Source organism: Acomys russatus, chromosome 19, assembly GCF_903995435.1.
Source record: "Acomys russatus chromosome 19, mAcoRus1.1, whole genome shotgun sequence".
Taxonomy (NCBI): domain Eukaryota; kingdom Metazoa; phylum Chordata; class Mammalia; order Rodentia; family Muridae; genus Acomys; species Acomys russatus.
Window position 1 is genome coordinate 51,335,056 of NC_067155.1, and position 27,418 is coordinate 51,362,473.

The following is a 27,418-nucleotide window of genomic DNA, read 5'->3' on the forward strand; positions in this document are numbered from 1 at the left end:
CTTGTCTCCTGAGAGGAGAGGGCTCTCATGGAATCAGACCCGTGTCTTGCCCTAGACAGCGTCTTCAGTCAGATCCCTGGCCTGATCCTGGGGGACCTGGAGGCAACCACTGAGCTTGAGTCCTGCCTGTTGCCTCTCCCAGGGTTAAAGAGTCCCAGCATGTCCCCCACACACTGGGCTTTGCCCATCAGGCATTTTGCAGCTGCAGTAATGAGGCTCCTACTGTATACTAGGACCTACAGCCAGTGCCTTGGTTCATTTTGAGCCTTAAAAATACTTTGGCATTTAATTTGTGGGTGTGCATGTATGTGTGTGGGTGCGCGCGCGTGCACGTGTGTGTATGTGCACACACACAACATAGCCTTTCAAAAGGTCAGAGGACAGCTTGTAGGAGTCAGTTTTCTTTTTCTATACATGTGGGTCCCAGGTTCAAACTCAAAATGGTCAGGCTTGGCCACAAGCTCCTTGGCCCTCTGAGACACTTCACCAGCTCCATTTCCTGGTTTTTATAACCTCATTTTTATAGATGGAGAAACTGAGGAACAGAAACTAAAGCGATTTGGTACAAATGACTTAGCAAGAAAAGGACAAATGTGACTTTGAGTCAGACCAGTGCTTCCCAAGCTCTTATGTCAGGAGAACCCAGAGTCCTCGTGTGAAGTCGGGAAATTAAGTGGGGATTATTATGGGTGTGTGCACATCTGTGTGCGTTCGTGCAAGTGTGTGTGCGTGCGTGCGTGTGTCTGTCTGTCTGTCGCACACAGAATCTGCCTGGCTTCTTTCTCTCCTCATGGTGGTTCTGAATTTTCTCTTGTTTCTCATAGCACCGGCTCACTTTTTCTTGCTGCGGTGTTTGACAGCTTGCCAATCTGTTCCTCCCTAGCTGTGGCTCTAAGGAAGCTCCCCTGGACCATTCCTGCTTGAGTCTCCTGGAAACACTTCTAGGAGTGGGTTGCTAGGTGCATGGCAAGTGTGGAGAAGCCACAGGGCTGTTGGCTGAGGTGCTGTCTCACTTTGCGTTCCCACCAGCAGAGTGTGGGGATTACAGTTGCCCCGCTTCCTCGCCTGCACTTGATTCTGTCTGCTCCATTGGCCGCCCGAGTGAGTTCTGTCACATTTTCGGTCACATTTCAACATTGGCTGTGTTTTGATTCTGTGTCTGGCCACCTGGTGGGTGGTGGGACTCTTGGATGGGTGAGGCCATCACACACCTGCCGGTACTGACTCTGCCATTTCTTTGAAGTCCCAGGGAATGACTTCCTGTTTCTCGTCTTAACTGTGTGGGCCAGGGCACACAGTTGTCGAATAGTGGCATCTGGACTTTTCAGGGTTACCAAGCAGTGGCTGTTCTGAACTTTCCTGTTTCACAGAGGAGGAAACTGAGGCACGCAGAGGCCGGGCGATTTCCCCCTAGGAGGATTCAGAACTGCAGCTTGCGCACTTTCTCCTCTGTGTCAGGAAGTTCTGGCTCCGCGTGCTACGTGGATGCGTTTGCTGAGCTAGAGGGTCGTGCCAAGAACTGATGGCCAGGCAGGGCCAGAACTCAGCTTTCCCTCCCGGGGTTTCCTTTGCTTCAGTGCCAAGGGTGTGGAGGAGAGCCCGGGCCTCCGGGTTAAGCCCTGTCCTTTGGCATCCAGTACTACGAAGGGAATGTCAAGCTATGGTCTGCCAAGGGTCTGCCCTGATCTAGCCTGCTGTCTTGAGCAAAATTACAGAGTTCCGGGGAACTGTGGTGGGACGAGGCAGAGGCCTGACCCTCAGAAGCCCAGGAATGGAGGTGGTGGCACGGGAGGGACTCCTGCTCTTTGCAACCCCCCCCTTCCTTGCCTGAGGGGGTGTCAGCTAAGACGACTTTTCAGGGGAAGAAGGCCCGTAAATCAAATAAGCAATCCCGTAAATAAATAAGTAATGAAGTTAGTGGGGTGCCTAATTACATCAGAGTCGTAATTACGGATGGATGCCTGCCCGATAATTGTACTTGTTTTTAATCTTCGGCTCCGACATGTGTCTCCCTTATCTAACAGTGGTCGTTGGCCCCAGCTGTCGGCAGAAGAGGTTCTGTTTTGGGGCCTTTGTGGGCCTGGCGGGCCGATGGGTAGGGTCCCCACATGGTTGTGTTCCCCGGGTCAGCCAGGGTCAGTTTTGGCTTTATCCCTTGGTAGGCTTTGTAAGCTGACTCCAGTTCTGAAGTCACTGTGAGCGGTGACAATGACAGGGTTTATAATAGCACCCACAGTGCACTTAATGATGGTTTATTTAACCTCCAAACCCTCTCGAGTGCTATCATCCTCCCCTCTTATGCACAAGGAGACAAAGGCACAGAGAGGTTTAGCACCTCAGCTGACCAGAGTCACACAGCTCTCGGGCCTGGGTCCTTCCTGTCTCCAAGCTGTCCTCTATGGGGGCATTTTGGGTACTTTCCCTGCACTGAATGGGAGCAGGAACAACCCTGTCATCCCGCATGATGGCCTTGATCCGCAGTGAAGTTATTCCGAGCTATGGACGACCTTGCATCCCCCTAAGGACAAAGCCGGCGTTGTGTGTCCTCCCTCTGATATTCATCACGGGGTCTGTTCCACAGAGATGGAGGCTGGGGGAGCAGGGCCAGCCACCCATGGCGGCCGGGGGAGGAGGACCAGCCACTCCTGGCTGGCGGGGGAGGAGGACCAGCCACCCATGGCTGGCGGCTGGCGGGTGGTGGGGCCACCAGGCTCTGGGATTCTGATTATCTCCAGCTTCTCGTGTAGGAGCAGAGCCTGGGGTAGGGGGTGGGGCCCATGCCCACGATACAAGGACAAGACTCTGACAGGGAATGACATGGCCACGACCAGGGTGGGTCGAAGACCACTCAGCCGTGTGGGGTTGGGCTGCCTTTGACACGCGGAGCCAACCTCTGGGTTTGTCACTTGCTTTTCCCTTCCTTTAGGAATTCGTTTGCATTTGTACATGTGGGCTGATCTGGACACTTGTAAGAGCAGAGTGCTGGGCAAGCAGGCACTGTGAGTGCTCCAAGGGAGTATCAGATTCCCAAGGAAGTGCGGTCAAGGCTGGTGAGGGCCTGAAGGTGTGAGGTGAGGCGTGAATCCAAGTGGTTAGGGGCAGTTGGTTAGGGTTCCTGAGGTCAGGGGCGGATGCGCTGAGGTCATGTTAGATCCCAGAGGGAACTAACTGATGGGTGATCAGAGTGGAACGTTCAGGAGAGGACGTGTCCAGGCACAGCTGGGCCTAGGATTACACACAGCACCTTGGGCGCTGCCACTGTCTCTGTGCTGTTTCCTTCTGTGGTACTTGGTCCTACCACCAGCCTGCCCCTGCCTCCTCAGGAAGGAGAGGCATCCAGAACCTGGGATCTGGCCTGTTTTCTCCTCATCTTTCTTCCTCTGTGGGGAGAGATGACTGAAGAGCCAGACTCAGGAAGGAAGGGAGTGAGCCCAGGATGGAGATTGGGCCGCGGAAAGGAAGCTGGACAGCAGAGTTTGTGTGACACATCTTAAGTCAGGGCCAGAGCCTTCCTAGTTGTCAACTAGCTGTCACCATTTTTGTTTTGTTTAGGTTTTGGTGTTTTCAAGACAGTTTCTCTGTGTAGCCCTGGCTGTCTTGGAACTCACTTCGTAGACCAGGTTGGCTTTGAACTCACAGAGCTCTACCTGCTTCTGCCTCCTGAATGCTGGGATTAAGGGCATGTGCCACCACTGCCCGGTACCATTTCTTTTTTTAATAGCCTGTGACTTTTATCTCAAAGTATTCCCGCCCCCTGTGATCTGGGCAAATGTTTCATGGAACCTTCCAGAAAGTTCCAAGTCTGGGAAGTCATGTCTGACACCTCTGCACATGCTGTTTGAGAAGGCCAGGGCCCAAGGCTGCAGTCCTTCTTCTCAGAATGATCCTTCAGGCACAGTGGGCTTGGGGCATACCAAAGGACAGTGGTCGGGTGGCTAGTGACTGAACGTTCCATTTTTGCTCCAGGGGCAGAGCTGTCTTTTGCTCAGTTTCTCTATCTGTGACATGGGGATAGTTGTGCTGTCAGGAATGTTATGAGGTGTCATTGAGCCTGTGTAGCCTGCGATCCAGTGCCTGGCATTTTGGGGATGTGATGTCCTGGCCTGGTCAAGTCCTTGTTGGGACTGTTGGGTGCCTCATCTTTCCATCACTGCTGCCTGGGTGTAGGTTTTCAGGACCCTGGGCAGTGGCTACTGCCTTTCCTGGCTCTAGCTGTGGCTGCTGCTCGGGGAGGCGTAGGTGGCTGGTAGCTCTGCTGGAGGGGGTGTCCCCTTGGGCATAAAGCAGTGCACCCCATCTTTGGTCCTGCTGTGTTATGGCCAGTGGCCGAAGGGTTACTCTAATGTGTTGTGGGAAGTCTCCTGTGCCTGGAGCAGGGGGCAGGGTCGAGGGGACCCCTCCCTCTTAGGGGAGAGCTGGCTGCCTTGTGCCTCTCTGGAAGGGCTTTGGGCTCCATGGTCTGTCTTGTCAGTGGCAGTGGTCAGTAATGCAGCCCTGTGGCTGACATTTGGCTTGGTCATGGTGTTCTTGCTGGTTCCTTTGGGCCCAGCACTGGGGTGGGGGTGGGGTAGGGAGAGAAGGCCGTTGCACAGCCCACTGAAAGCCTGGATTGTGCTGCTCAGTTGAGTCATGGGATGTGATCGTTGGCTAGAAGGTCCTGGTGGACCACCCTGTATTGAGATGGACAAGGACACAGTGGCGAATACTCTTGAGATTCCTGGGAGAGTCCGTGAGCTGGAGGTAGAGGTGGCTGATGCTGCCACAGTTGAAGGACACCAGGACTGAGGGCCGTGAGGGCCCTTTACACACCTTAGGAAGGAGCGTGGTCCTCCACACCTTAGCTTTGGATTTCTGGCCTCCTTTAGCTCTCGTCCTGGACCCCCCAGTAGCTGCTCACCTGTCACGGCAGCCACACGGGCGAGGGTGCCTGTGGGCTTTATTTTCACCCCACGTGTGTTTGAGTCTGTGACTGCCGCCATGTGCATGCACACTGCTCCATGTACACGGTAGGGGCTCAACACATCTCTTGACTATCTGGCAGCCCCAGGCCTGAGGCCCAGGAGTCTTGGGGAGGGGCATGTCTTGCTTTGGTGCGTCACTGTTCACAACTCTATTACTTGGTTTTCATTTAGGAGATTTATGACATTAACTTTTGTTGTTCTTGTTATTTTTAATTTATTTAATTAATTTATTATGTATACAGTGCTCTGCCTGCATGTACACCTGCAGGTCAGAAGAGGGCATCAGATCTCATTATAGATGGTTGTGAGCTACCATGTGGTTGCTGGGAATTGAACTCAGGATTTCTGGAAGAACAATCAGTGCTCTTAACCTCTGAGCCTTCTCTCCAGCCCAACTTGTTTTTTTTTAAGACCAGGTTTTACCGTGTATCTGAAATTGGCCTGAAACTTAACTACAGAGCTCAAATTGGCCCGAACTCAAAGCATTCCTCCTGCCTCAGCCTTCCCATGTGTTGAGATCGTGGTTGGCAACATGTCGGGTGAGATTAACCTTTAGTTTTTCCCCCTTTGAGATAGAGTCTGATTCTGTATCCTAGGCTGCCCTTAAACGCAACTCACTGTATCCTAGGCTGGCTTCAAAACCTGTGGAATACTCCTGCCTCAGCATTACCACCTCCCCCCCCCCCCCCCCCTGGTGTGCTTTAACTAGGGTTACATGCATGTACCACCACACCTAGTGAAAATGAAACATTTTCAGCGGGTGACCAGTGTGTCAGTTCTAAGCACCCAGAATCGTGCTTGGCTACCTCTGTCTAGTTACGAACTGTTTGTCACCCTGTGCCCTTTAGGGCTGGTTGCTGTTGTCTCAGGCCCCAGGCTGTGTGGCTAGCCTGTCCCTGGATAGACTCTCAGATGGGACCTTGTTATGTGTCTTGTTTCTTGCGTGGCTTTGGGGCGCTCTTCTCTGAGGTCCCTGAATACTGCATTTCTTTTCACTGTGTGGCTATACTTCACTGTGTGGCAGTGTAGCCATAGAATGTCTTAGAGTGTTTTTGCAGATGGGGAAACTGAGGCTTGCATGGCCACTGTGCACTGGGTAGGAGCCAGGCTTGCAGAGAGGAGGTGGAAGAGGTGGCCCAGGCAGTTTCTTGCTCTCTTGTTCCTTGTCTCACCCTCTCCCCTCACCTCCTGCCTGGCCAGGAAGCAGCTTGCTTAGAGAGTAAGCTGTTATGTTGAGCTGGCTGTGGTCCTCTGAGGTCCAGATCTCTCTACTGTTGCTCTCTGCTATCCCTGTCAGAAGCCACAGGCAGTCGCTCTGCGTCCAGTCTCCTCTTTGGTCCCTATTGACTTGATCTCAGCCTCTAACCTGGACTAGACCACCTTCACCAACTTTTCCTACCACTGGAACTGCACTCAGAAGCCGGGTTCCTGGGAATGGCATGTTGTAGATGTTGGCTGGTGGTGCAGCCGGCCCAAGATGACGGTGCTTTTGCGCTGCAGACCACACGCGGCTTCACTGTGCCCCTGAGCCTGGTTTTGGCGATTAATGCTGTCTGGAAGGCTCTGCCTGTAGCTGCTTCTGCTTTTTGGTGATACATTGGCATCATTAAGTCACTTAATAAACACTGAGCTGCCTGATGTCTTATGAGAAGACAGAGCAGCGGACATGACCTCAGAAAGGGACATGGCTGAATGACTGTGATCTGACCCAGTGGGGTTTGAGAACTGTGCATGTAGGTTTCAGAGTAACCTTGTGGAAGGCAAGGTTCTCCTGGTACAGATGCAGGGCAGAAAATGGGTGACACCCCTGTCCCAGCTGCTGGCCTACACAGCTTCCTGGTGGCGTTTGGATGGTGTGGTTATGGCCTGGTTCTGGGTTTCAGTTTCCTGGTGAAGAGTGAGAGCCAGGGGAGGAGGACAGTGGCTTACGTCTTGGCTGAAAAGATGACCTTTAGTTACCCCACTAGTTAATTAATGCCTCAGTTTCCCCTACCTATAAAAGATGGCTGCAGGGTGGGCATCCCACCTTTGCCAGTACGAGGGGGAGGGGCGGGTCTACAGAAGCCTCTGAAAGTCCTTCTTGAGGGACAGACATAGCTGTCCCCCTGGGCTCACAGTGGAAAGTGGGTCCCCTTTCTGTTATGCTCTAGGGATGGCTGTGCCCCGGGTACTCTGCTTGGCATCATTGTGGTTGTGCTGTACACAGCATTGCTGGGCGTCCTGAGATGGGTGATGGCGTGAGTGTGGCTCCAAGTGAAGCACCTGCTGGAGGCCTTGTCCCTTCCTCACCTACTTCCCTCCTCCTCATTTCTGGTGTGGCCCCAACATGTGGCCTAGCTAGAGGCTGTCTGCATGACCTGGGCTTCCTGCTGGGGGGAACCTTGCATCATGCAGAGTCCCTTTTGGGAACATACCGTTGGCCTGACTCCTGGGTGCTGCTGGGACCAGGAGAAGGAAGTGCAGGCCATTTGAGACCCACCCTGAGGCTTTCCCTGACAGCAGTGGTTCTTGACTGGTGCAGGGCAACTGGCCCTTTCATGGGGTCACCTAAGACTACCAGAAAATAGGTATTTATATTACAGTTCATGATAGCAGCAAAATTAGTTAGGAAGTAGCGGGGAAGATCATTTTATGGTTGAGGAACTGTATTGAGGGATCTCAGCATTAGGAAGGTTGAGAACCGCTCTCCCAACACCTCAGAGCTGCTGCCCGGAGCCCCACAGCTGCAGAGCCAGCCTGCCATGAGAAGATGCACAGCCTGCACCCAGAGGAGGTCGGGCTTGAGATGAGTCACCCAGCAAGTCACAGCCAGTGCTGACGCCTGCCCAAGCATCCGGCCATCTCTTCTGGCCTCTGTGTGTGCTTGGCTCTGTCTTTTTCTGGGTCTGTCACCAAGATGACCCGGTCCCTGAGCCCCAGGCCCTGTTTCCTTTAGTTGAGATGGGAAGGACGGGAAGAACCGGGAGCATTTTCCTCTGGCCATCTGGCCCTGTAGGACCAGAGGACGGTCAGGGCTGGCTGGGAGGAAATGGTTAAAGGAGGGGACGTGGCTGGCGCTGGTCCCCCTGCCAGCAGTAAGGAGGGAGAGGGCTTCTCAAAAGCTATAAAAAGGCCTCGCAGTGTTGAGCCCCAGTGGCTGGAAGCCCGCCAGGGTTACCATGGCGATGAGGAATTAGTCCCGACTGCCAAGGCTGCTAGCAGCTCCGTACTTTTGGCTCTGGAACAAGAGTGGACTTATGTAATTCCGTGTTTATAGGCCTGGGTGGCGGACGCAGAGCTGGGCCTGCGTCTTGGTGGTGGCCCACAGTGGGTCACACCACCCTGCAGGGTATCTCCGACACATCTCCGGTGCCCTGATTTTGGGGAGCATTAGGACAGAAGTCTAGGGGCCTGGCAGGCTGCTGGTCCCTACCAGGGCCTCCCCAGCTGCGGTGGGAGCCCAAGTCTCGCGGGAAGGGGTGCGGCCGCCATGTGGGGCCGCCCCTTGCCCGCTTGGTCTGGAAGGAGGATGGCCCTGTTGCTGGCCAAGGGCTGGCCCCTAGATGCCTGTGGGTCGGGCCTCGGGGACAGGGCATGCTGACCTGGACTGGCATGCTGCCGGCCCTCGCTTGCCGCGTGGGAGAGTTCCTGCAAGTTGTGTGAAGCCCACTCAAGCTGTTGCTGGCCATGCACTGGTAAGAGAAGTTGCCTGGCTCGGGTGCCGGCATCCCCAGATGCGGGGATGGTACCAGATTAGAGGGGCTGTGATTTGCAAGATGTGGACAAGGGGCAGTGCCCGGGGACCACTGGAGTTGCTTGAAAGGTACCCCAGCCTTGCTTGAGATACAGTGGCCCTGGTTTCTGTGGGCCCCTGTCAGCCAGCTGGGTGCATGGGGAGGCCCCAGGCAGGGTGGGCATGGATCTCAGGGTCCTGTGCATGGGACATTAGTTTATCTTATCGGGAGAAAGCGTTGATAATCCATAAGTGGCCCTGGGAGGAGATGTGTGGTATAGACACTGTGCCCCCTTCCGGAGCCTGCCTTGAGCACGCCCACCCAGTGCGAGGTGGTGGGATAGTAGAACAGTGTAAGCTTGGGATGTGGGACAGAGGCTTTCTTGCTGACTGTGGGCTGCATGGGATCAGGGTCTGGGGACCTGGGAGCTTGGGCTTGGGGGAGCCAGGTGCAGGCGTCGTGGGCCCAGCCTGCCTCCCCACTGAAGTGGAGCTTGGCTCAGTGCCCTGTCTGGTTTGAAATGAGGGCCACCGGCCCAGGCTTGCCCAGGGCCTTGGCAGCGAGAGAGGGGTAAACACTGGAAAGTTGGAAAGGCTTCCCGAGCTCATAGCAGCCTGCGACAGCAAGCCCAGGGCGGGGGAGGGACTCCTCCAGGCCCGGTGCTAGGCCTGCTGGGGACAGCTGGGCTGCAGCTCCCAGGGACCCCCAAGCTCAGCCTGGTGTGGGGACTCCAGAAGGCATGGTTCATATGCCCCAGACTCTGGTTGTCATTCAATCAAGGCATGTGGTTTAAAGGACCTGGTGACATGGTTTTCTGGCACAGGGTGAGTTTGTAGTACTGACTAGGGTTGTGGTTGCCTGGGGCGGGGGGGCGATGATGGTGACAACAGTGGCCTCACCTGAACCAAGGGTGGGAAAGGTGCCATCTTGGAGTGACAGTGTTAATGAAGTTGTGGGGGTCAGACTGAGGTTTAAGGTATAGCCTGAGTCTTGGAGGATATATGGCCTTGGTCAAGCCCTGGAACTCCCTGGCCTTCAGGTGTGCCTTGAGGGAGCTATGGGAGCCCCAAGGGGGTATGGTGCTGGGTGGTGTTCAGGACTCAGCAGCATCTCCCCACGCCCCTCTCATTCTGCAGGGACTTGAGCCCTGGGATGGGACAGGCCTCAACCTGACCTCCCCTGCAAGCCTGTTGTCCCATTTCCCCCAGAACCAGAGTCCTTGACACTGCCCAGAGTGGCCTTGGGGTTGGGCCAGGGTGGGTGGACCGAAGTTCCTGCTGAGGGTGGCAATGCTCTGTGTTTGTAAATGACACTGGATGCTGCTGCTGCTGGCTCAGGACCTCCCTTGTCTGGCTAGCAGCAGTCAGCTGGGGGGTTCCTCTCTTGTCTAGGCCACCATGCCAGATGCCCACTATCAGTTGGCCTGGGCCTCTCCAGTTCCTCAGGAAGGGCCCCTGCTGTTCTGAGGCCTGTCTTCTTGGAGGGTGCTGGCTGAGTGGCGACTGCCTCTCTTGGGGGAGTAGTGATAATGCCCTTGCTTCTGAGAAGCCTGCACAGAAGCCCAGAGCGAGGCTGGCTATTGGGTGGAGGAGCTGTGCCAGTTGGTGGTCACTGAACCAGCAGTGTGAGAGTGCTTGTATGCATTCAGGCTTACACACACACACACACACACACACACTTATGCATGCACACTTATATGCAGACATGGCTCTGACGTTGATTAAGTTGAGCTCTGGTGGGTGGTTCAAGCACATGCCATTGGGGCATCTCTGTGGAGGACAGTGAGACTGTGGCACTTGCAGTGACATCTCTAAGAGCAGCTTGCAGGTTTCTCTCGATTTTGCAGTGTAATGTGAAGAGAGGGACATGGCTCCCAGGACCGGGCAGCCTAAGCTTGTTCCTTGATCTGCCATGCAGGCTGGGTGATTTAACTTAGCCCTCAGAGCTTTGGTCTCCTCGTTTGTAGGATGGGATGAGCGGTTAGCACTTGGAGGGGCTTGTGTGACCATTAGGTTAGGAGTCATCTGAACCGAGCGCTTGTTAAAAAGCTTTTATTGTACTTAGCCATGCATGGTGGCAGATGCCTTTAATCCCAGGATTGGGATGGCAGAGGCAGGCGGATCTCTGAGTTTGAGGCCAGCCTGGTTTATAGAGTGAGTTCCAGGACAGCCAGGGCTATTACATTATACGGAGAAACTGTCTCAAAAAACAAAACCAACAATAAAATTTTATTACATCATGGGGTGGGTCGTTGGTTTGCTACTTCCACCATTGCTGTCCTGGGGATAGAATGCAGGTTGTCAAGCTGGGTTGTGGAGACCCTTACCTACCCAGTCATCTTGCTGTCCATAAGCTGAGTGTTTTTCACACTCTATCTTGTTGTCATCAGATAGTGTGGTCCACCTGTTCATCGGTGTGATCGCTGTGATGGCCTCGCTTTGAGGTCAGCATGGTCACGTGGCTCACCTCCCATCATTGTTGGTATGATTGTCATGGTTTGCTTGTTCTGTCATCTTCAGGGCTCACCTGCTTTGTTGTTGGTGTGACCATCATACATTGCCTGCTCTGTTGTTGGTGTGGTCTTCATGGTCCACCAGCTCTGTCATTGGCATGGTCTTCATGGTTTGCCAGCTCTGTCCTTGGTGTGGTCCAACTACTCTGTTGTTGGCGTGGTCTCCGTGGTCCATCTACTCTGTCATTGGCATGGTCTCCATAGTTTACTCTGTCATTGGCATCATCTCTGTAGTCCATCTACTCTCATTGGTGTGGTCTCGGTAGTTCATCTACTCTGTTGGCATGGTCTCCATGGTCCATCTACTCTGTCGTTGGCGTGGTCTCCGTGGTCCACCTACTCTGTTGGCGTAGTCTCTGGTCCATCTACCCTGTCATTGGTGTGGTCTCTGTGGTCCATCTACCTTGTCATTGGCATGGTCTCTGTGGTTCGTCTACTCTGTTGGCGTGGTCTCCGTGGTCCATCTACTCTCATTGGCATGGTCTCCGTGGTTCATCTACTGCCATTGATGTCTCCGGGGTCCATCTACTCTCATTGGCATGGTCTCTGTGGTTCACCTACTCTATCATTGCTATGGTCTCTGTGGCCTATCTGCTCTGTCATTGTCATGGTCTCCGTTGTCCATCTACTCTTATTGGCGTGGTCTCCGTGGTTCATCTGCTGTCATTGGCGTGGTCTCCGTGGTCCGTCTACTCTGTCATTGGCGTGGTCTCTGTGGTTCATCTGCTCTGTCACTGTCATGGTCTCCATGGTTCATCTGCTCTGTCATTGGCGTGGTTGGCCATAGGTATTAGTGGTGTCTCTCAGGAGCTGCTGGTTCTAGGTGGAAACTCCTCTGGGGCTTGGGCAGAGCGTACACAAGGCCGCCTCTGAAACAGGCACACTACTGAGCTTGAGCTCTCAATACCCAGGAGGTTCTGTCTTCGCTGGGTTTCTAGTGCTATTGTAAATCACTACAACCAATTTGGCTCTCATAGCCCCATGTTACAGTCCAAGAAGGAGGCAGGAACCTAAAAGCAGGAACTGAAGCAGAGGTCATGAAGGAACACTGTTTACTGCCTTGCTCTAGATGACTTGATGCTCAGTCTGCTTTCCTTTACAACTCAGGATGACCTGCCCAGGGTTGGTACTGCCCTCTAACAGCTGTCAGTGATCAAGAAAATGCCCACAGACTTGTCTACAGGCTAGTTTGATGGGGACATTTTCTCAGTTGAGGTTCTTTCTTCCCAGGTGACCTGGGCTAGTGTCAGGTTGATAAAATGAACCTAAGACTTGTATAGGCTCCCCAGCACCCTGCAGGGCTGAGCCCTGGGAGACTCCCACCATCTTCTTTATTGCTTCTGTAAATGGGACCAAATGAGGGTTGTCTTGGCTCACAGTTTAGTGGTTTCAGTGTCTGATGGTGGGGAAGCTGAGACGGCCGCCTGTCACATCCCATCCACCTTTAGAAAACTGAGAGCAGACAGGAAGTAGTGCCTACCTGGAAAACCTCAGAGCCCACCCCCAGTGACCTACTTCCTCTAGCCATGCGCCATGCTCTTAAAGCGCAAGTGCCTGGGGACCAAGTGTTCAGACACAGGAGACGCTTCACAGTCAGAACGCTGGCAGCCATCCTGTGGAGTGGTGCAGGCTTATTCTGGGGCAGACAGAAGTCATAGCGTAGGGTCTTTACCTCCTTGGGCAGAGCCTGGAGAGGTGGGGCGGTGTGGTGTGGGTAGGGGTGGATGGAGAGCACTCTAGCCTCCTTAGCCTTGTGGCCTGCTGTCCCTTGGAGACCTCAGCTGTGGTCCATTTGAACTTGTGGCACCTGCCTTGTCTGAGATGCTCTGCCCCGCCCCCCTCCTGTGGCCCCTTGGGGGGCTGAGATGCCCATGCCACTCTGCGCTTTCCTGGTCCTGTGCGTTTGTCCCCACCTGGGACGTCCTGGTATCTGTTCTGCCTAGCTCCCTGAGTCCCTCTGAGCTCTGTGTACATGGGCTGGGCCTTCTGAACTCTTCTCGCTCTTCTCAGTTCTGGAAGCGGTTAGTCCACCACCAAAGTGCTAAGTGGTGGGGCTCAGGTCAGGTGCCACCTAGGCAGGGCTGTTCTGTTCCAGCTGCAGCTCACTTGGCGGAGGGGTTCAGGCAGCTGCCCATGGGCGGCTTCTGTTGCAGGGACATTGGTCCTTCCCATGACCTCATCACCTCTCAAATTCTTCGTCATCTGATGCCATCACTTGGCTTCTGGGTGTCAGTGTAGGAGCTTGGGGGTCACGGATGTTTGTGCCCTGACAACAATTTCCTCAGCTGTGCCTGTAACATCCTCAGATGGCTCCTTCGGAATTGCCTGACTTGGTGTCCAGGGCTGTTACCCCAGCCCTGGAGGGTCAGCTTGGAGTGGCGTGGTGTGTGTGTGTGTGTGTGTGTGTGTGTGTGTGTGTGTGTGTGTGTGTGTGTGTGTGTGTATGTGTAGTATGACTATGGGTGTGTATATGTGTGTTATATATGTGTGTATGTATGTATGTATGTTGTGTGTGTTTGTGCATGCCTCTTTTTTTTTTTTTTTTTTTTTTGTTTTTTGAGACAGGGTTTCTCTGTGTAGCCTTGGCTGTCCTGGACTCACTTTGTAGACCAGGCTGGCTTTGAACTCACAGCGATCCGCCTGCCTCTGCCTCCCGAGTGCTGGGATTAAAGGCGTGCGCCACCACGCACGGCTTGTGTATGCCTCTTGTCTAGAGACAAGATCCTCTATGTTGAGACTGAGTAGCTGGGCCCGATGTACCTGTGGCACCCTGGGAGACTGGAGCATACTTTTGTGTTTGCTGGGAGCCTAGCTCCTGGGAGAAGTCATGGAGGTGGGGTCGGGATCAAGGAAATAGGGCTCTTTGCCTGAGGTGTGGGTGCTGACAGCCAGCTTTACCTTGAGAAACTTGGAGCATTTGCAGACCTCAGCTAAGCTCAGAATCACCCTGCCCTGTAAGTCTCAGAGAGGGTCAGCAGCTCCCTGATGTGAGGGACACACAGCAGGCACACAGCATGAAGGGCTGAATGGAATTTGTGTCTGTCTGCCTTGAGGGTGATTCTTAGTGCTTAGCGGATTACCCTGCTTCCTCCCCAGCAGGCTGTGTTCTTATCCTTGGCTTAGGGTAGGTCCTGAGTTCCTCTGGGAGGCCCGCTTCCCAGGCAGAGCTTTCTCCTTGGTGCAGACACTGCCCAGGCTGCCCGCCCTCTGGAAGACTGGGGGTGGGTTCTGCAGCTACTCTGAGCCAGGCACGCAGAAGATCCGCCCCTTGCCTCCAGTTGTGTTTGACAATGCGCCCTTTGTCCCCTGGTCCAGCCTCCTCCTGGCTCCCAGTACAGTTCCCCCGCCTGTGATGTCATGGTAGGCCCTTTCAGCCAGGGACCTGGCTGATGGGCAGTGTGGGGGCCAGCAGGCTAGGAAAGGCTGACGTGCGGTTACCATGACCGTACTACCCTGAACTCTTCAAGGTCAGGGTTAATGTCCCCTCCCACCCCCACCCTGTGCTCTTGTTCGCCCCCTCCCCTCCCCTTTTGTGTGTGTGTGTATGTGTGTGATATTATCCCATCTACACAGCAACACATAGGTCCCAGCTGGGCCCTTGGCTTTGCATTTTTCTCCTCTCCCTAAGCCACCCCCCGCCCCCCAGCCTCTTGGCCTGTGAGCTGGATGAGTCATTGAGCTGGCCTCTCCCAAAAGCCTTGGGCGTGAGACCCTGGCTTCCTGCCAACCAGAGGGGCCTCTAGGCCAGGACCGTGCCCCTAGGTGTCCCTGCATGTGGCTGCATGCTCTGCCCTCCCCAGCTCCATGATGACCCTAGAGGGCCTAGTTGTGGGCCTGAGGGAGCCTCAGAGGAGACAGGCCTAACTCAGTGGAGTGAACAAAGGTCTGGGTACCTCAGATCCCATGGCAGCATTTGGAAATCAGGTCTTTGTAGGGTTACTGCAGAAAGGATCCCCCTGGGTTTCTGGGGTGGCCCCGTTCCCTGAACACTCCATTATAATCAAGGGAGAATCTCAGGATGGAGGCAGTACTGGGCAACATGGCCCCACTTGGACTACCTGTGGGTGGAGGAGGCTTCCAACCTGCCCTAGAACCCCGGGAACAGCTGGCCAGGCCTCCATAGCTGTGGGAGAATCCAATTCTGTGGTTTTTTTTTTTTGAAGTACCTTACTTGTGGTTTGACAGCAGTTTAGGACGGTCGTGGCCTGGAACCCCTTTCTTGGAGTAGGCTCACCTGGGCTGGCTACCTGCCTGCTGTGTGACCTTGGACACATTCCTCAGACCCTTGATACCTTTCTCTGCACCTGTACAGAGTGGGCAGCTGGGATCTTGGGCCAGACTGTGAGATGACTGTATAGGGCGCCAGGAGAGCTTGAGAGGCAGACACAGGGCTGGCCACCGAGGTGGCAGAAGCTGTTCACATTGGTCTGTCACCATGGTGACCACTCAGGCCCTGTGATGGAAGAAGTTTTATCTTGTGGGAAGGGTCTCTTCCTCCACTGTAAGACATGGAGCTGTCCCAGGTACACAGATGGAGAACAAAAGCAGAGAGGCTTAGGGAAGAGGACACCCTGTAGGCTGTCTTGCCCATCCCACTAGAGGCCCTGGGGGGGGGCGCCTGGAACTTGCTATGTAAACCATGCTGGCCTTGAACTCACAGATACTCACCAGCCTCTGCCTCCTAGTCCTGGGATTAAAGATGTGCACCACTGTGCCTGGCTGGCCCCTTTTTATCTTGTAGGAAACGGAGCTCCCATTGTGGTAGAGGTGGGGTGTGGTGAGGGCAGGTGTATGGCCCACCCTCCAGGGTCCTCTTGGCCTGTTTCTCAGCTCTGGGCTGAGGGCCACGGTCAGGCCCTCATTTGCAGAAAGGCCACCACCAGGTTCCTGCAGAACCCACATGGAGGCTTCAGTTACTGCCAGGCCCTGGAGTGTGTCTGCCGCCAGGGACTGACCCAGAGCTTCAAGAACTGTGAGGAGCCAGCACTGTCTGCGAGGCCTGTGCCCCTGTTGGAGCCCCCAGTAGCAAGGAGAGGAGTCGGGCCCGCCTGCTTTGGCTCCTGGAAGAGAGGTCGGCTGCGCCCCTGCCCCAGACACTTGCTCATTTGACTGCTCGCTTCCTCCTCGCTCCACTCTGCGTGGAAGAGGGACCTGAAGGCTGGAGATCTGGGCCGCTGGGCCTTAGAAGTTGGGTCTCAGGGTACAACTCACCCGGTTCTCCCCGCGACAGTGGGAGGACCCTGGTTCCATTCCTTCCCGTGCTTAGTACAAAACAGAGAGCTTCAGACACAGTTGGATCCAGGCGCGCGGTGTTCTCTCTGCACTTACCAGCCTTGGGCAGGAGAGCTGTCTGCTCCCGATATGTCAGCAGAGTCATCTCAGGTGCCTGATGATGTGACTGACATTCACCTGTGATCCCAGCATTTGGGAGGCTGGAGGCCAGAGGATCAGAAGTTGAAGGTCAATGAGTTCGAGGCCTGCTTCTTGGGCTGGGGCTAACTGTAGGGTGCTATGGCCAGGCTGCCAAGAGCACTGGGGATAGCGTGCTCAGAGGAGGCTGGACCCACCTCTGGCTGCTCCTGGGGTGTAGAAAGAACCAGTGTAGACCCCTGACTGGCCTGACATTGACCAGCTAGTGTGTCTCATTGGGGTAAAGGAGGCTCCTGGATGGCTCAATAGGCTCTCAGCCTAGCATTGCTGTTAAGCGGGGTGCTGTTAGAGGTTTCCAGAACTGGCTATCTGAAGGCACAAGCAAGTCTGTCTTGGGCCCCTGGGCCACCTTTGTATTTGGGCAGCAGGCCGGTTTACTGGGTCACCTTTGTTCAGAGACCATGTTGGGAGATGTCCCCAAGTGGAGCTAGCTTTTCAGCTTTGCCTGGAATATTTGGGCTCTGTGTGCCCTCTCAGCCACTTACTGCGTTCCAGCCCAGCCCTTGGGTCTGTGCTGTTCATAATCTTGCCTGGCTTGCGTGATGCAGTGGCTTGGTGGCTTCTCTTTTGTCTCCTGTTTAGACCTTTCCCCCTGGATCCTTGGTGATCTGGTCCTGTCCACTCTGGGATCCCCTCTGGGCTAGGACCCACCCGGACCTGCTTCTGGGGCCTAGGTTATCTGGGTACTGCCTTTGGCTCCTAGCCACAGGGCCTTCAGGTCTTCATTGGCTGCCTAACCTCAGGTCTCTCATTGGTCATCGATGAGTGGCTGGGCCATCACTGGTGACTGTATGTCTGTGTTCCGTCTGTCCTCCTGGTTGCGTGTCCAGGTGGCCACAGGTCTCTCTCTCCTGGCTGGCAGGGAGGCTTGGGTAGGTGGTGCTATGGCCAGCCCTGTGCAAGCTGGGCCAGAGAACTGCACTGCAGGGGTCCTCCAGCTGGGCAGCTAGTGACCAGCTACTTTTGGCTGTGGAAACACAGGTCCTCATCTACATGTGGCTATTCCCTTCAGGCCGTGAGTGATCTCTCCCGGATTCCTCCTGAGGTACCCCAGTTCTAGCCGGGTAGCCAAATGTGTGGTCAGGTGGACAAATGAGGCTCTGGTCCTGTCTGGGTTGTGGGGTCTCATGACTTTCATGAAAACCAGCCGTCCTGACAGGCTCCTCCCAGCCTAGGCCCTTCTGATGTCCTTCAGGCCCCCTGTGTGGTGAACTGGTGGGTTGCAGCCCAGCAAATGGCGAGGCACTGCTGGACAGGCCCGGCCAGCCTCAGGTTTTGTGGGGTGAGGTGGGTTGGAGAGGGGACCTTAACGCTCTTTGTGCTGGGTGTGTAGTCTCTGGGGCCTATAGGAATCTCATCAAGGCATGAGCGTGCATGCATGCATGTCTGCGCACACTGATATGTCAGTGTTTTGAATTGCATGCTGGGAAGGTTGACCGATTTCTTAGTGTGCACCTGATGTTTAGAACCCTCACCTTGTGACGGTCCGCCCTGAGACCACCTCCCTCACACCCCTCACCTCCCAGCTTTCCTGCTGTAGCTGAAGCTCTTTGTTTCTCTGTCTTCTCTGTCTCCTGGGCTCTGAGTCTCTTGTGCAGAGGGAGAAGAAGGACCCAGGCCTGGCTGCCCAGCCTGTAAGGACCTGAATCTCAGGCAGTCCCTGCTGTCCTTCCCTAGTGGCTTTGCCTGGTGACCTGCTTCTCTGCCAGTCAGTTGTACCAGGACCTGGAGTAAGCAGAGTGCTTCAGGGCCGCCCAGCTAGTGTCACCGCTTTCCCATCTCTACCCTAGCCTGTTTCTTGATCCCTCCTCTCTGTGAGCAGAGTGTTTGTGGAGATGGCGAGATGGACAGGGCTTTGTGGAAGCCCAAGGCTGCGCAGGGTGCTTGGGGCAAGAGGACAAGGAGCTGGTGCGGATTGGGCAGAACCTGGTGTCGGGCCAGAGAACTGCGTGGCCAAAGATCACCGGCTGGGGAGATGCTTTAGTCAGTAGAGTGCTTGCCAGGCAAGCGTACGAACCCACGTTCCATTCCTAGACTCCACAGAGAAGAGCCAGGCATGTGCTGGTAATCCCAGCTCTGGGGAGGCAGAGACAGGCTGCTTAGTACCTCAGGGAACTCCAGGTCCCAGTGAGAGATCTGTCTCAAAAGATAAGGTGGTTGGCCCCTGAGTGGTGACACCCAAACTTTTGACCTTTGACATCTGCACACGCGCATGCGTACGTGTGTACACACACACACACACACACACACACACACACACACACACACACACACACACACTAAAAACTAAGTGCAAGGAAAGCCATGAGGAAGAAGTGGCTCTGTCTATCTTGGCAAGAGCCGGTGGCTGGATGCAGCCTAGGGCATACCAGTGTGGCTAAGCTGGGACCAGAACCTGTGGCCCACACTTTGTCACAGTTCTTCAGTGCCTAGGTGGTCAAGGCCCATAGATGTTGTATGATCCTGGGCAGAGGACAGCTTCTCTCTGTGGTCTGGTTTCCCCATCTGTTGAATGGTTCATGTGATTTTGGTGACAGGCACACAGCCTCCAGTCACATCATACACCATGAACAGGGCCCATGATGGGGACTCACTGCTACAGGGGAGCCTTCGAGGGCCATGTGGGAGCTGGAGGGGTTTGAGCCTTTCCCCTGAAACAGTGCCTTTTGAAAGGTAAAGACTGGCTTGTACCTTTTCATGCATAACTTGTCCGTGAAACCTCCCACCTAAAGCACAGAGAAGTTTGTACCCAGCCCAAGGTTGCACAGCAGCGTAAGGGGTGGAGTTAGACTCTGGCCTTGTTCCAGCCATTTGGGACGGTAGTGTATGTGACCCTGTTGAAAGGGGACTTCTCCAGGATTGGGTGGCACTTGCATCATTTCTACTCAGTGACCAAGAGACTGTGACTTGGCCTTCAGTCTCCATTTCTTTGTCCATGTGCTGGATCCCAGGGCACTGGGGCTGGGGCAGAGGATCCCTGTGTGGTGGGGAGATGATGTGGGGCACCCAGTGCCTAGGTTCAGCCAGGAACCTCAGAAAGCCCCAGAGAAGACATCACTGGAGGGCAGACTTGTCCTGTGGCAATATGGTGTGTCTGGTTGCCTCTGGCTCCCCAGAAACACAGGAGCAGGGAGGCAGATCTGTCAGGTGGAATGGGAGGCCAGTTCCTGTTCACAAGGCTCTTGGTGTTTGTGGGAACTGGTCTATACCCTGCCCTCCTGGGGTCCCCTGTCCAGGGAACGTGGTAGTCTGGGTTCTGACGCCTCCACAGGGACTCTGGGCCCCATGGTGGATGTGAACTCTGGCCTCTGCCTGCCACACACACGTCCCCTGTCCTCTGGGAAGCCCCTGCCACCCTGTTCCCATGCTGTGTTTTCTGGGAACCTGCAGGCTAGTGCTGCACACAGCATGTCTCAGGGCTGTCACCCCAGCCTCTCCATGCTCTCCAGCTGTGTCCTATTATTCTACCTCCTGTGTCTGAGCCAGGCCACTGGCTGTGTCCCCAAATGCCACATATTTGCTTGCAGTCCCAGAAGGAGGTTGCTGCTAGTGGGCAAGGACACAGATGTGCCTGTCCATCACTGGGGCTGGCCCACATCTGCTGGGCACAGTCCTTTGCTGAACACCAGCTATGCCAGGGCTGTGAGGAGAAGGAGTGGGGCAAGGGATGTGGGCACGCATGTCTAAGGTGTTTGATGCACAGAAATGGCCGTGGAGGATGTCCCTGCCAGAGGCTGTGACTGTAGCAGCGTATGTCCCAGGTTCACCCTGCAATGTAGGATGACACTGTTCCACAGAGGCTGCCTTGTCGAAATTGCCTTCCTGAGAGCCTGCTGCCTTCCAGGCTTGCCTTGCTTTGGCGCTACCTAGACAGGTTTCTCTTGGCAAGCTGTGCAGCCAGGACCCTGCTGTCCCTGGGCTGCAGCCACTCCAATGTGAGGTATATGACGATGTCCCCCCACCGCTGCAAGCTTGTAAGGCTTCTGTCTGCCTCCCACCCGATGCTCTGCCATCTGCTTACTTCCCTTCCCAGTTGCTATCACCCCATCCCACAGTCTGTCTCTAGTTTGGGCGTTTATAGTGGTTCACCAGCTGTGGTACCCATGGCAAAACACTGACGCTGTATGGCCCTCAACCACTTTCTGGAGCTCCCCATCATTCCTGGAACAGAGCCTGTTTGAATCCACCATGGTCTATGGGGCCTGGAGTGACCTCCTCCCATCTGATTCAGTGGTGGTTCTCAGACCCAACACATCTAGGCTCACCTCTGGGCTCCTGCTGTGGCAATGCTCTCTGCCTCCTTGCTCTCACTGCCGCTTCCAAGACTGTTGTGCCTCCCTCTGGGACCCGGGTATCCAACTCTTTTCCATTCTGACCTGTGCTGTGCCCCTTGTGGACATTTGTATGAGTTGGTCATACACTGTATAGTCTTAAGTGTCTGGCTCCCCAGTGTGACATCCTTTAAGTCATCTGGTGTGGTCTATATCAGTCAGTATCCCCTCAGCCCACGCTCCCCCCCCCTTTTATTTTTCAAATAGCACTCATTGAATGGGCAGGCCATGCTGGTGAGTGTTCCTGCCTTGTGACTATTGAGAATGGGGCTGTTCTGAACACAACACACACACACACACACACACACACACACACACACACACACACACACACACCTGTCCACTCTTTGAATTTTTTGGTGGCCTCCTAGGAGTGGGATTGTGGATCCCCGGTAATCCTGTATTCAAGTTTTGAGGACCTGCCAAATTGTTTCCCTAGTTTGTGTTTGTTTTTCAAGCTGGCTCCAAATAAGGCTGAGGGTTGAAGAGGTGAAAAGTGTATTGGATGAGCTGACGGAGGTTGGGGTCATAGAGTCTCCGGCTTTGGGGCCACCCTGCACATTTTAGGACACTGGAAAGAAGTTGGTGAGGGGTGGGTAATATGGACGATGCAGCTCCTGTGCTTCCAGGGGATGGCCTGTGATCTTGGGTGGATGCCAGCCAGGCCAGGCAGAGGTGTGAGGTTCCCCAGAAGTCCACCTGGAGAGGCCCTACATTTCCACCTCCCAGCTTTCCTGTGTATCCCCAAATCAAATAGTGCACACCTTGCATGGTGTGCACAGTGCAGACCATGTGACACGGGACAGTCAACTTTGGGGGTGGGGTCGCATCTGTGGTGCTGTTGTCTCTGAAGCCAGGCAAGAGGTGTGGTGTAGATGTGTTTATCCCTGCTCCTCCCAAGGCAGCAGCTTGCCGCAGGCACAGGATAGCTGCCATGTTGGCCTCCATGCACTTTTGTGTTCGTGTGTGCCACGTGACTCATTTTGGTGGCAGGAAGTCGGTGTGAGCCAGAGTTCTTGGTAGCAAGTAACAGAGTCAAGAGCAAAGCCACGCCTGTCCAGGGCACTCAGGGACAGCTGTCTGCTGGGTTCTCAGCTTGTTACCTGCTCACCCCTCAGGCAGTCACTGCCTGCCCCTCCCGACAGTCCAATTGCTGATTGGCCATGCCTGGGTCACATGACCCTTCTTGGGGCCTGGGTTGGAATGTCAAGTGCACACTGGTGGGTTGGGTAGGGAGTGAGTGGTGTATAGTCAGGACCTACAGATTGGCTAAGGGGTGGGTGGTGGCAGGGCCTCGTGGCTTATTTTGGATCTCTGATCTTCTTCCTTGCTTCAGTTCTCTCCATAAGACCTGTCACTGGCTGACGTAGGCCATCTACTGCTTAGAGGACAGTTGTTACCAGTTAGCCTGAGAGGAAAGGTCAGGATGAAATTATAGGGAGCTGGGGGTCTGGTCAGTCTCCTCCTCATCCCTGACAGCTTGGGAACAGCGTCAGCCTCAGCTCTGGGTGCAGTGTGAAGGGGAATAGGGTTTTATGTGAAGGGCCTGCAGAGATAGCAAGGTCTCAGCTTTCCCACTGGGGGCCCCCTGGCTCCTGTTGCCTCTAGGTTCCTCTTCTTGGGCCCACTGGGCTGTTATCATAGCACTTTCTGTATTAGCCATGGAGGCTCCTGCCTAGAAGGTGGCCTTTATCCACCCTGGCTCAGTTTGGTGTCCTCCTGTTCAGAAAGCTTGTGTCTGGTCCTGATTGTCCCTAGTGTGGCCCTCAGCATCCAGTTCCCTGACTCCTGGTGGCACCAGGGCAACCTCCTGTTTATCCTTCCCACATCAAAACAACAGAGCAGCCAGGCAGCCTTGCTCAGCCTAGGTCACCCCTGTGACCTATAGTGGGTCACTGCTGTGCCCTGCTCCGCTAGCGCACAACCTGGGGACAGGCCCAGCAGCTGTGAGCTAGAGCTGCCAGGGGCTTTTGAAGAACTTTGCTCTGGAGATCTGGAAAGTCCCAGCCGTGGAGTGAGCTGGCTGACCTCGGTGGGTGCGGGAGCAATTGCACGGCTGTGGATATGGTGTCCACTCGGAGGCTCCTAGGCCTGCCTGCCCAGGTCCCGGCTAGTAGAGAGATGGCTTGTGGAGGGTAGACAAGGTGTTGTGGCTTTGGGCTGTCAGTGGGAGGAGGCTCAGCCAGGAGGAAGGACTAGGCCGCTGTGGCTATGGACTAGCTGCTTCCGGCTCAGTTTGTTTTCTCTCTTTTCTCCACAGGCACCTGTGACGAGGTCGCCTGCCAGCAGATGACTGAGACCAGCCCTTAGTCCTACCCCTGGTCAAAAGTGTATTGGGCTCCAAAGCCCACCTGGACTGTACCACCATGTCAGGATCCACGCAGCCTGTGGCACAGACGTGGCGGGCTGCTGAGCCCCGCTACCCACCCCATGGCATCTCCTACCCGGTGCAGATAGCCCGGCCCCACACGGTAAGGGGCATGTCTGCCCAGTGCCACCTCTGCTACTCTAGTGCACCTTCTGAAGCCATCTTGTTCTGGTTGCGGTGGGGACACTGGTGGCAGCCAGGTGTGGTGACGCAGGCCTGAAATCTCAGCATTGTGGAGGAGGAGGCAGGAGGATTGTGGTTTTGAGACTAGGCTGGGCTACATAGCAAGTCCTTAGTTCAGTGTGGGGAGGTGGAGCTGGGCCTAGGCTGAGTGGACACTCTGCCTGTGGCTTAATAGTCAGCAGGGTTGGCATGTACAGTGGAGCACCTACAGTGTACACTTCTTTCACAGCCAGACTCATCTCTGCTCTGTTTGGGACTGGGGTGGTTTTGGGGAGGGAGACAGGTCACAGCCCACTTCTTCTTAGCTCTCATGGTCTTGGTGTCTGTTTGGCTGTAAGACTCTGAGGCCCAGAGCAGTGTCTGCCCCTGCCAAGGTCCTGTTTCCTGCTCACTTCTTATTGTAGAGCAAGCCAGAGGCTGGGCCTTTATTGTGTGCCTGTTGTATACTGTGTCTCTAGATGTGGATATGATGGGAGACGTGGCAGTCACAGCTGGCTGGGAGTCCCTGTGTGTGTGTGTTTGCGCGTGCACGTGTGTGTGCATGTGTGTGTGTGTAGGCTCATGTCTGTCTATCCTGCATGGTGTGGTCCATTTCCATGACAGAGCTGTATTTGTGTGGGATGTGTCTTGGCTTGTGAGTCAGGTATACTTGCCCATGAGCCCCAGGGCCTGGCCTCAAGGTCCCATGTACAGTGGCTCCCCTAGAACTGAGGACTTAGGTGCAGGGCCAGCTGCAGTGAATGATGTTTCCTGTGTGGTACTCAGCGTCCTCAGGGTGGCGGGTCCTTGGGTAAAGAAGCTGAGGCCTGGGGGGAGGAGACGAACCCTAACCGTGACCCGGGCGCAGCCACAGCAGTGTTTGTGTCCTACACTCCCTATCCCCCAGCCTTTATGCCACCACTCAGTGACTATCTGCTGTTTAAGGTCCTGGGTCAGAGCCAGCACCAGCAGCAAGGCCGGCCTCTCAGTTCTGTCACCTGTAGAGTCAGGGGTGGTGGCGGCAATGAGAGCACCCACAAAGATGCTGTGCATGTCTGCATGTGGCTGTTTGTTGCCACTATAGCTTGGTACTGTTAAAGCCATTTCCTGGATGAACCTTGCTTCCCCTTCCCTACCCCACCTCCGTCCCGGTTCCCCAGGCAGATGCCTGTGGCTTCCTCTGTGTCCTCCTCCATTCGGATTGCTCATCCTCTCTCTGTGTGTGGGCCCCGCCTCAGGGAGTCCTCTGGCTGCTGCAGCCCCCTCCCTCCTACCTGCCTTCCTGCTCTTTGCCCCATTTGTGTCCTCTTGGAAGCGGTTAGGGTTACTGGCTGACCCTAGGCACCTCCCACTCTCCTGCGGGGCCATTGGTGACGCAGGGTACCTCTGGACCAGACCCAGTGGTTACTTTACTAAGCCGTCTGGGGTGCATGTGGCCTGATGGGATAGCTACATTTGGAGCATGTCTGTTCCCTGATGGGACCCGCGTGCTCCTTTCCAGGGGGACCTGCTTGCTCTTTGGCCTCCAGCCCTTGCTGGGCCACTAAGCAGGCCTCTGCCGATCCCTGGGGTCCACCCACGGTGGGTATCTCTCCTGGTGGATATCCAGGCCTCGCCGCTTTTCTGTGATGGCTTGGTGAAGGCCAGGGTCTGTGATCAGGAGCCCCGTGGTCTTTCCTGTGACCTTGTCCCCACAGCCTTTCTCTCTCTCTCTCCCTCAGACCTTTCCACTAGCCCCGTCCCTTCTGCACCCCTTTCTCTCAGCCTCCTCACCCTCACTTATTTCCCTAGCCTTCCCCAAGGCCCTTCCTCACGTTAACCCCTTCCACAACCCCCACCCTCACTCTACCCCATCCCTTTCCTGTGGCCCAGGGGTGGGAAGAGCACATCCAGGAAAAAGGCTATGCTCTCCCTTAACACTACTGTCTTGGGAAAGAGGGCAAGAAGAGGAGAAATGGAGGCATAGCGAGGCCTGTATCCCGTCCCTGGTGCAGTGACCAGTTCAGTCTGAGGTGTCCTGGGCCTGGGGAACATGCTGTTTGGGTCCCAGGTCACTTACAGTTTAGCAGGCTGTCTTCCCAAGAGGCTCTTCCCGCTCAGTCAAGTGAGGTGTTTATAAAATGGCTGGGGTTCTACTGAGGTGACCTCATGCTTGGGTCATGAGCTGTTACCTCTGTGCGATGCAACAGTAGGGATCCCCCTGCCTCTAGCATCAGACTGTTAGTCTCCTTCTGTCACCCAGGGGTCATGTGCTTTGCTGTCCAGATCCTGTAGTTCTCCCCCCCCCCCCAGCTTCCATGTTGTTGGCAGTGGGGTACAAGAGCCACATACCCGCAGGTCAGTGCCTGGCAAGGTGTGTGCCAGGGACGCCTGACAAAGTTAGCTGTCCCCAGCCTTGGCCTTGGGCCTATCTGGCTGACTCTTGGCTATGGGATAGACCTGTGGGCTGTCGTCCAGTTGGTCACAAGCTCTGTTCTCCCACACAGGGCTCAGCCTGCCCTTGTATAGTGGGACCGGATGCTGGCTGGGGCTGATGTCCTGGGTATGTGGGCGCATTGAGGGGCCTGGTAGCACCTGCACATGCCACAGCACCGCCTCAGGGTCTTCACCCATCTATCCGTTCATTCAGCTTTCACTCTCTCAGTCATTAATGTATCTGCTCACTCATCCGCTCATTAACTCATTCATTCATTTGTTCAACAAATGCTGGTTCAGAGCCTCGGAACGGAGCTGTGAAGGTGGAGAAGCCCTCTCATGTTGGGGAGCTGACATTCTCTTGGGGAACAGCGAGCTAGGGGGAGCCACATTTAAGTGGAGAGCCAGGCGTTGACAGTGGAGTTGGGACCCGACAGGAGCACCGGCCAGGTGCATGGTGTCTGGATACGCAGTACTCCAGGCTGAGCAGTACTCCAGGCTGAGCGGAAGTCCCGGGGTGACGCTCTGATGGAATGTGAGCCCAGTGCCCCGAGTGACCTACGAACCTGGGGTTCACAGAGTCGCTCTGAACTCTCCTTCTATATGATCTTAAGGGGTTCTCTACTTCCTAGGCTTGTTCTGGACTGTGCTTCTTGGCTCCCCACTTGGTCTGTTTGCTGTGGAAATATACGGGGCATGGGGTGGGCCTCCACTCCTGAGTCAGGCCTGCCGTAATCATCTGTAGGGTAGGCTTGGAGCCTGTGATCTGTGGCTGTCCCATTTCCCCACAGAGTGGCAGCCAAGTCTCACCCTGCAGAACCCATCTTGCCCTTGCCGTGTGACCTGGAGGAACTGTTTTAGCTCTCTCGGCCCATCAGTCTCCTGATGTTCGGACCACCCATGATCTCGTCCTGTGTGGCCGGCTGCCTTGGGGGGATCACATTACTGAGCTTGTGCAGAGGGCATGGCTGTAGTGACCTGAGTATAGGATCCTTCCCCTTGAAATCCTTGTCGTCCTTGCAGCCTTGTCCTTCCTTGGGTCCTGTCCTGTAGGATTGTCCTTCCGGGTCTTTTGCATGAGTCTTTCCTGCCAGATCCTTCCCTTGAAGTTTGCTCTCTGAAGTTTTCCAGTTGCCCACCCGACGGGGGCAGGATCCGAGCTGCTTCCATGTCCTCAGCTCACCTGACTGGTGCCATTGATTCTTTGCAGTAAGAACTGCTTTAAGACACAAGGCTGGGCTGGAGAGGTGCCTCAGAGGTTAAAAGCACTGCCTGCTCTTCCAAAGGTTCTGAGTTCGATTCCCAGAAACCACATGGTGGCTCACAACCATCTATAATGAGTTCTGGTGTGCAGGCGTACATGCAAGCAAAACACTGTGTACTTAATAAATAAGTAAATCCTTAAAAAAAAAAAAAAAAAAAAAAGGCATAAAGCCAGGGGCTGGAGAGATGCCCCAGCTCAGCAGTTAAGAGCCTATCCTGCTCTTTCACAGGATCCGACTTGGTTTCAGGACCCACATCCAGCA

General features: G+C 55.0%; 1 protein-coding gene across 1 annotated transcript in view; it reads left to right on the forward strand.

Moving 5' to 3' along the window:
• Positions 1-7,811: 7,811 nt before the first annotated feature.
• Positions 7,812-27,418, forward strand: part of Ncor2 (nuclear receptor corepressor 2) — a 125,663-nt gene continuing 106,056 nt past the window's right edge. The window contains exons 1-2 of the mRNA XM_051162146.1: positions 7,812-8,635; positions 23,208-23,418. Coding sequence (XP_051018103.1) covers positions 23,314-23,418 — 105 coding nt within the window. The 5' untranslated portion in view covers positions 7,812-8,635; positions 23,208-23,313. The remainder of the gene's footprint in view (positions 8,636-23,207; positions 23,419-27,418) is intronic.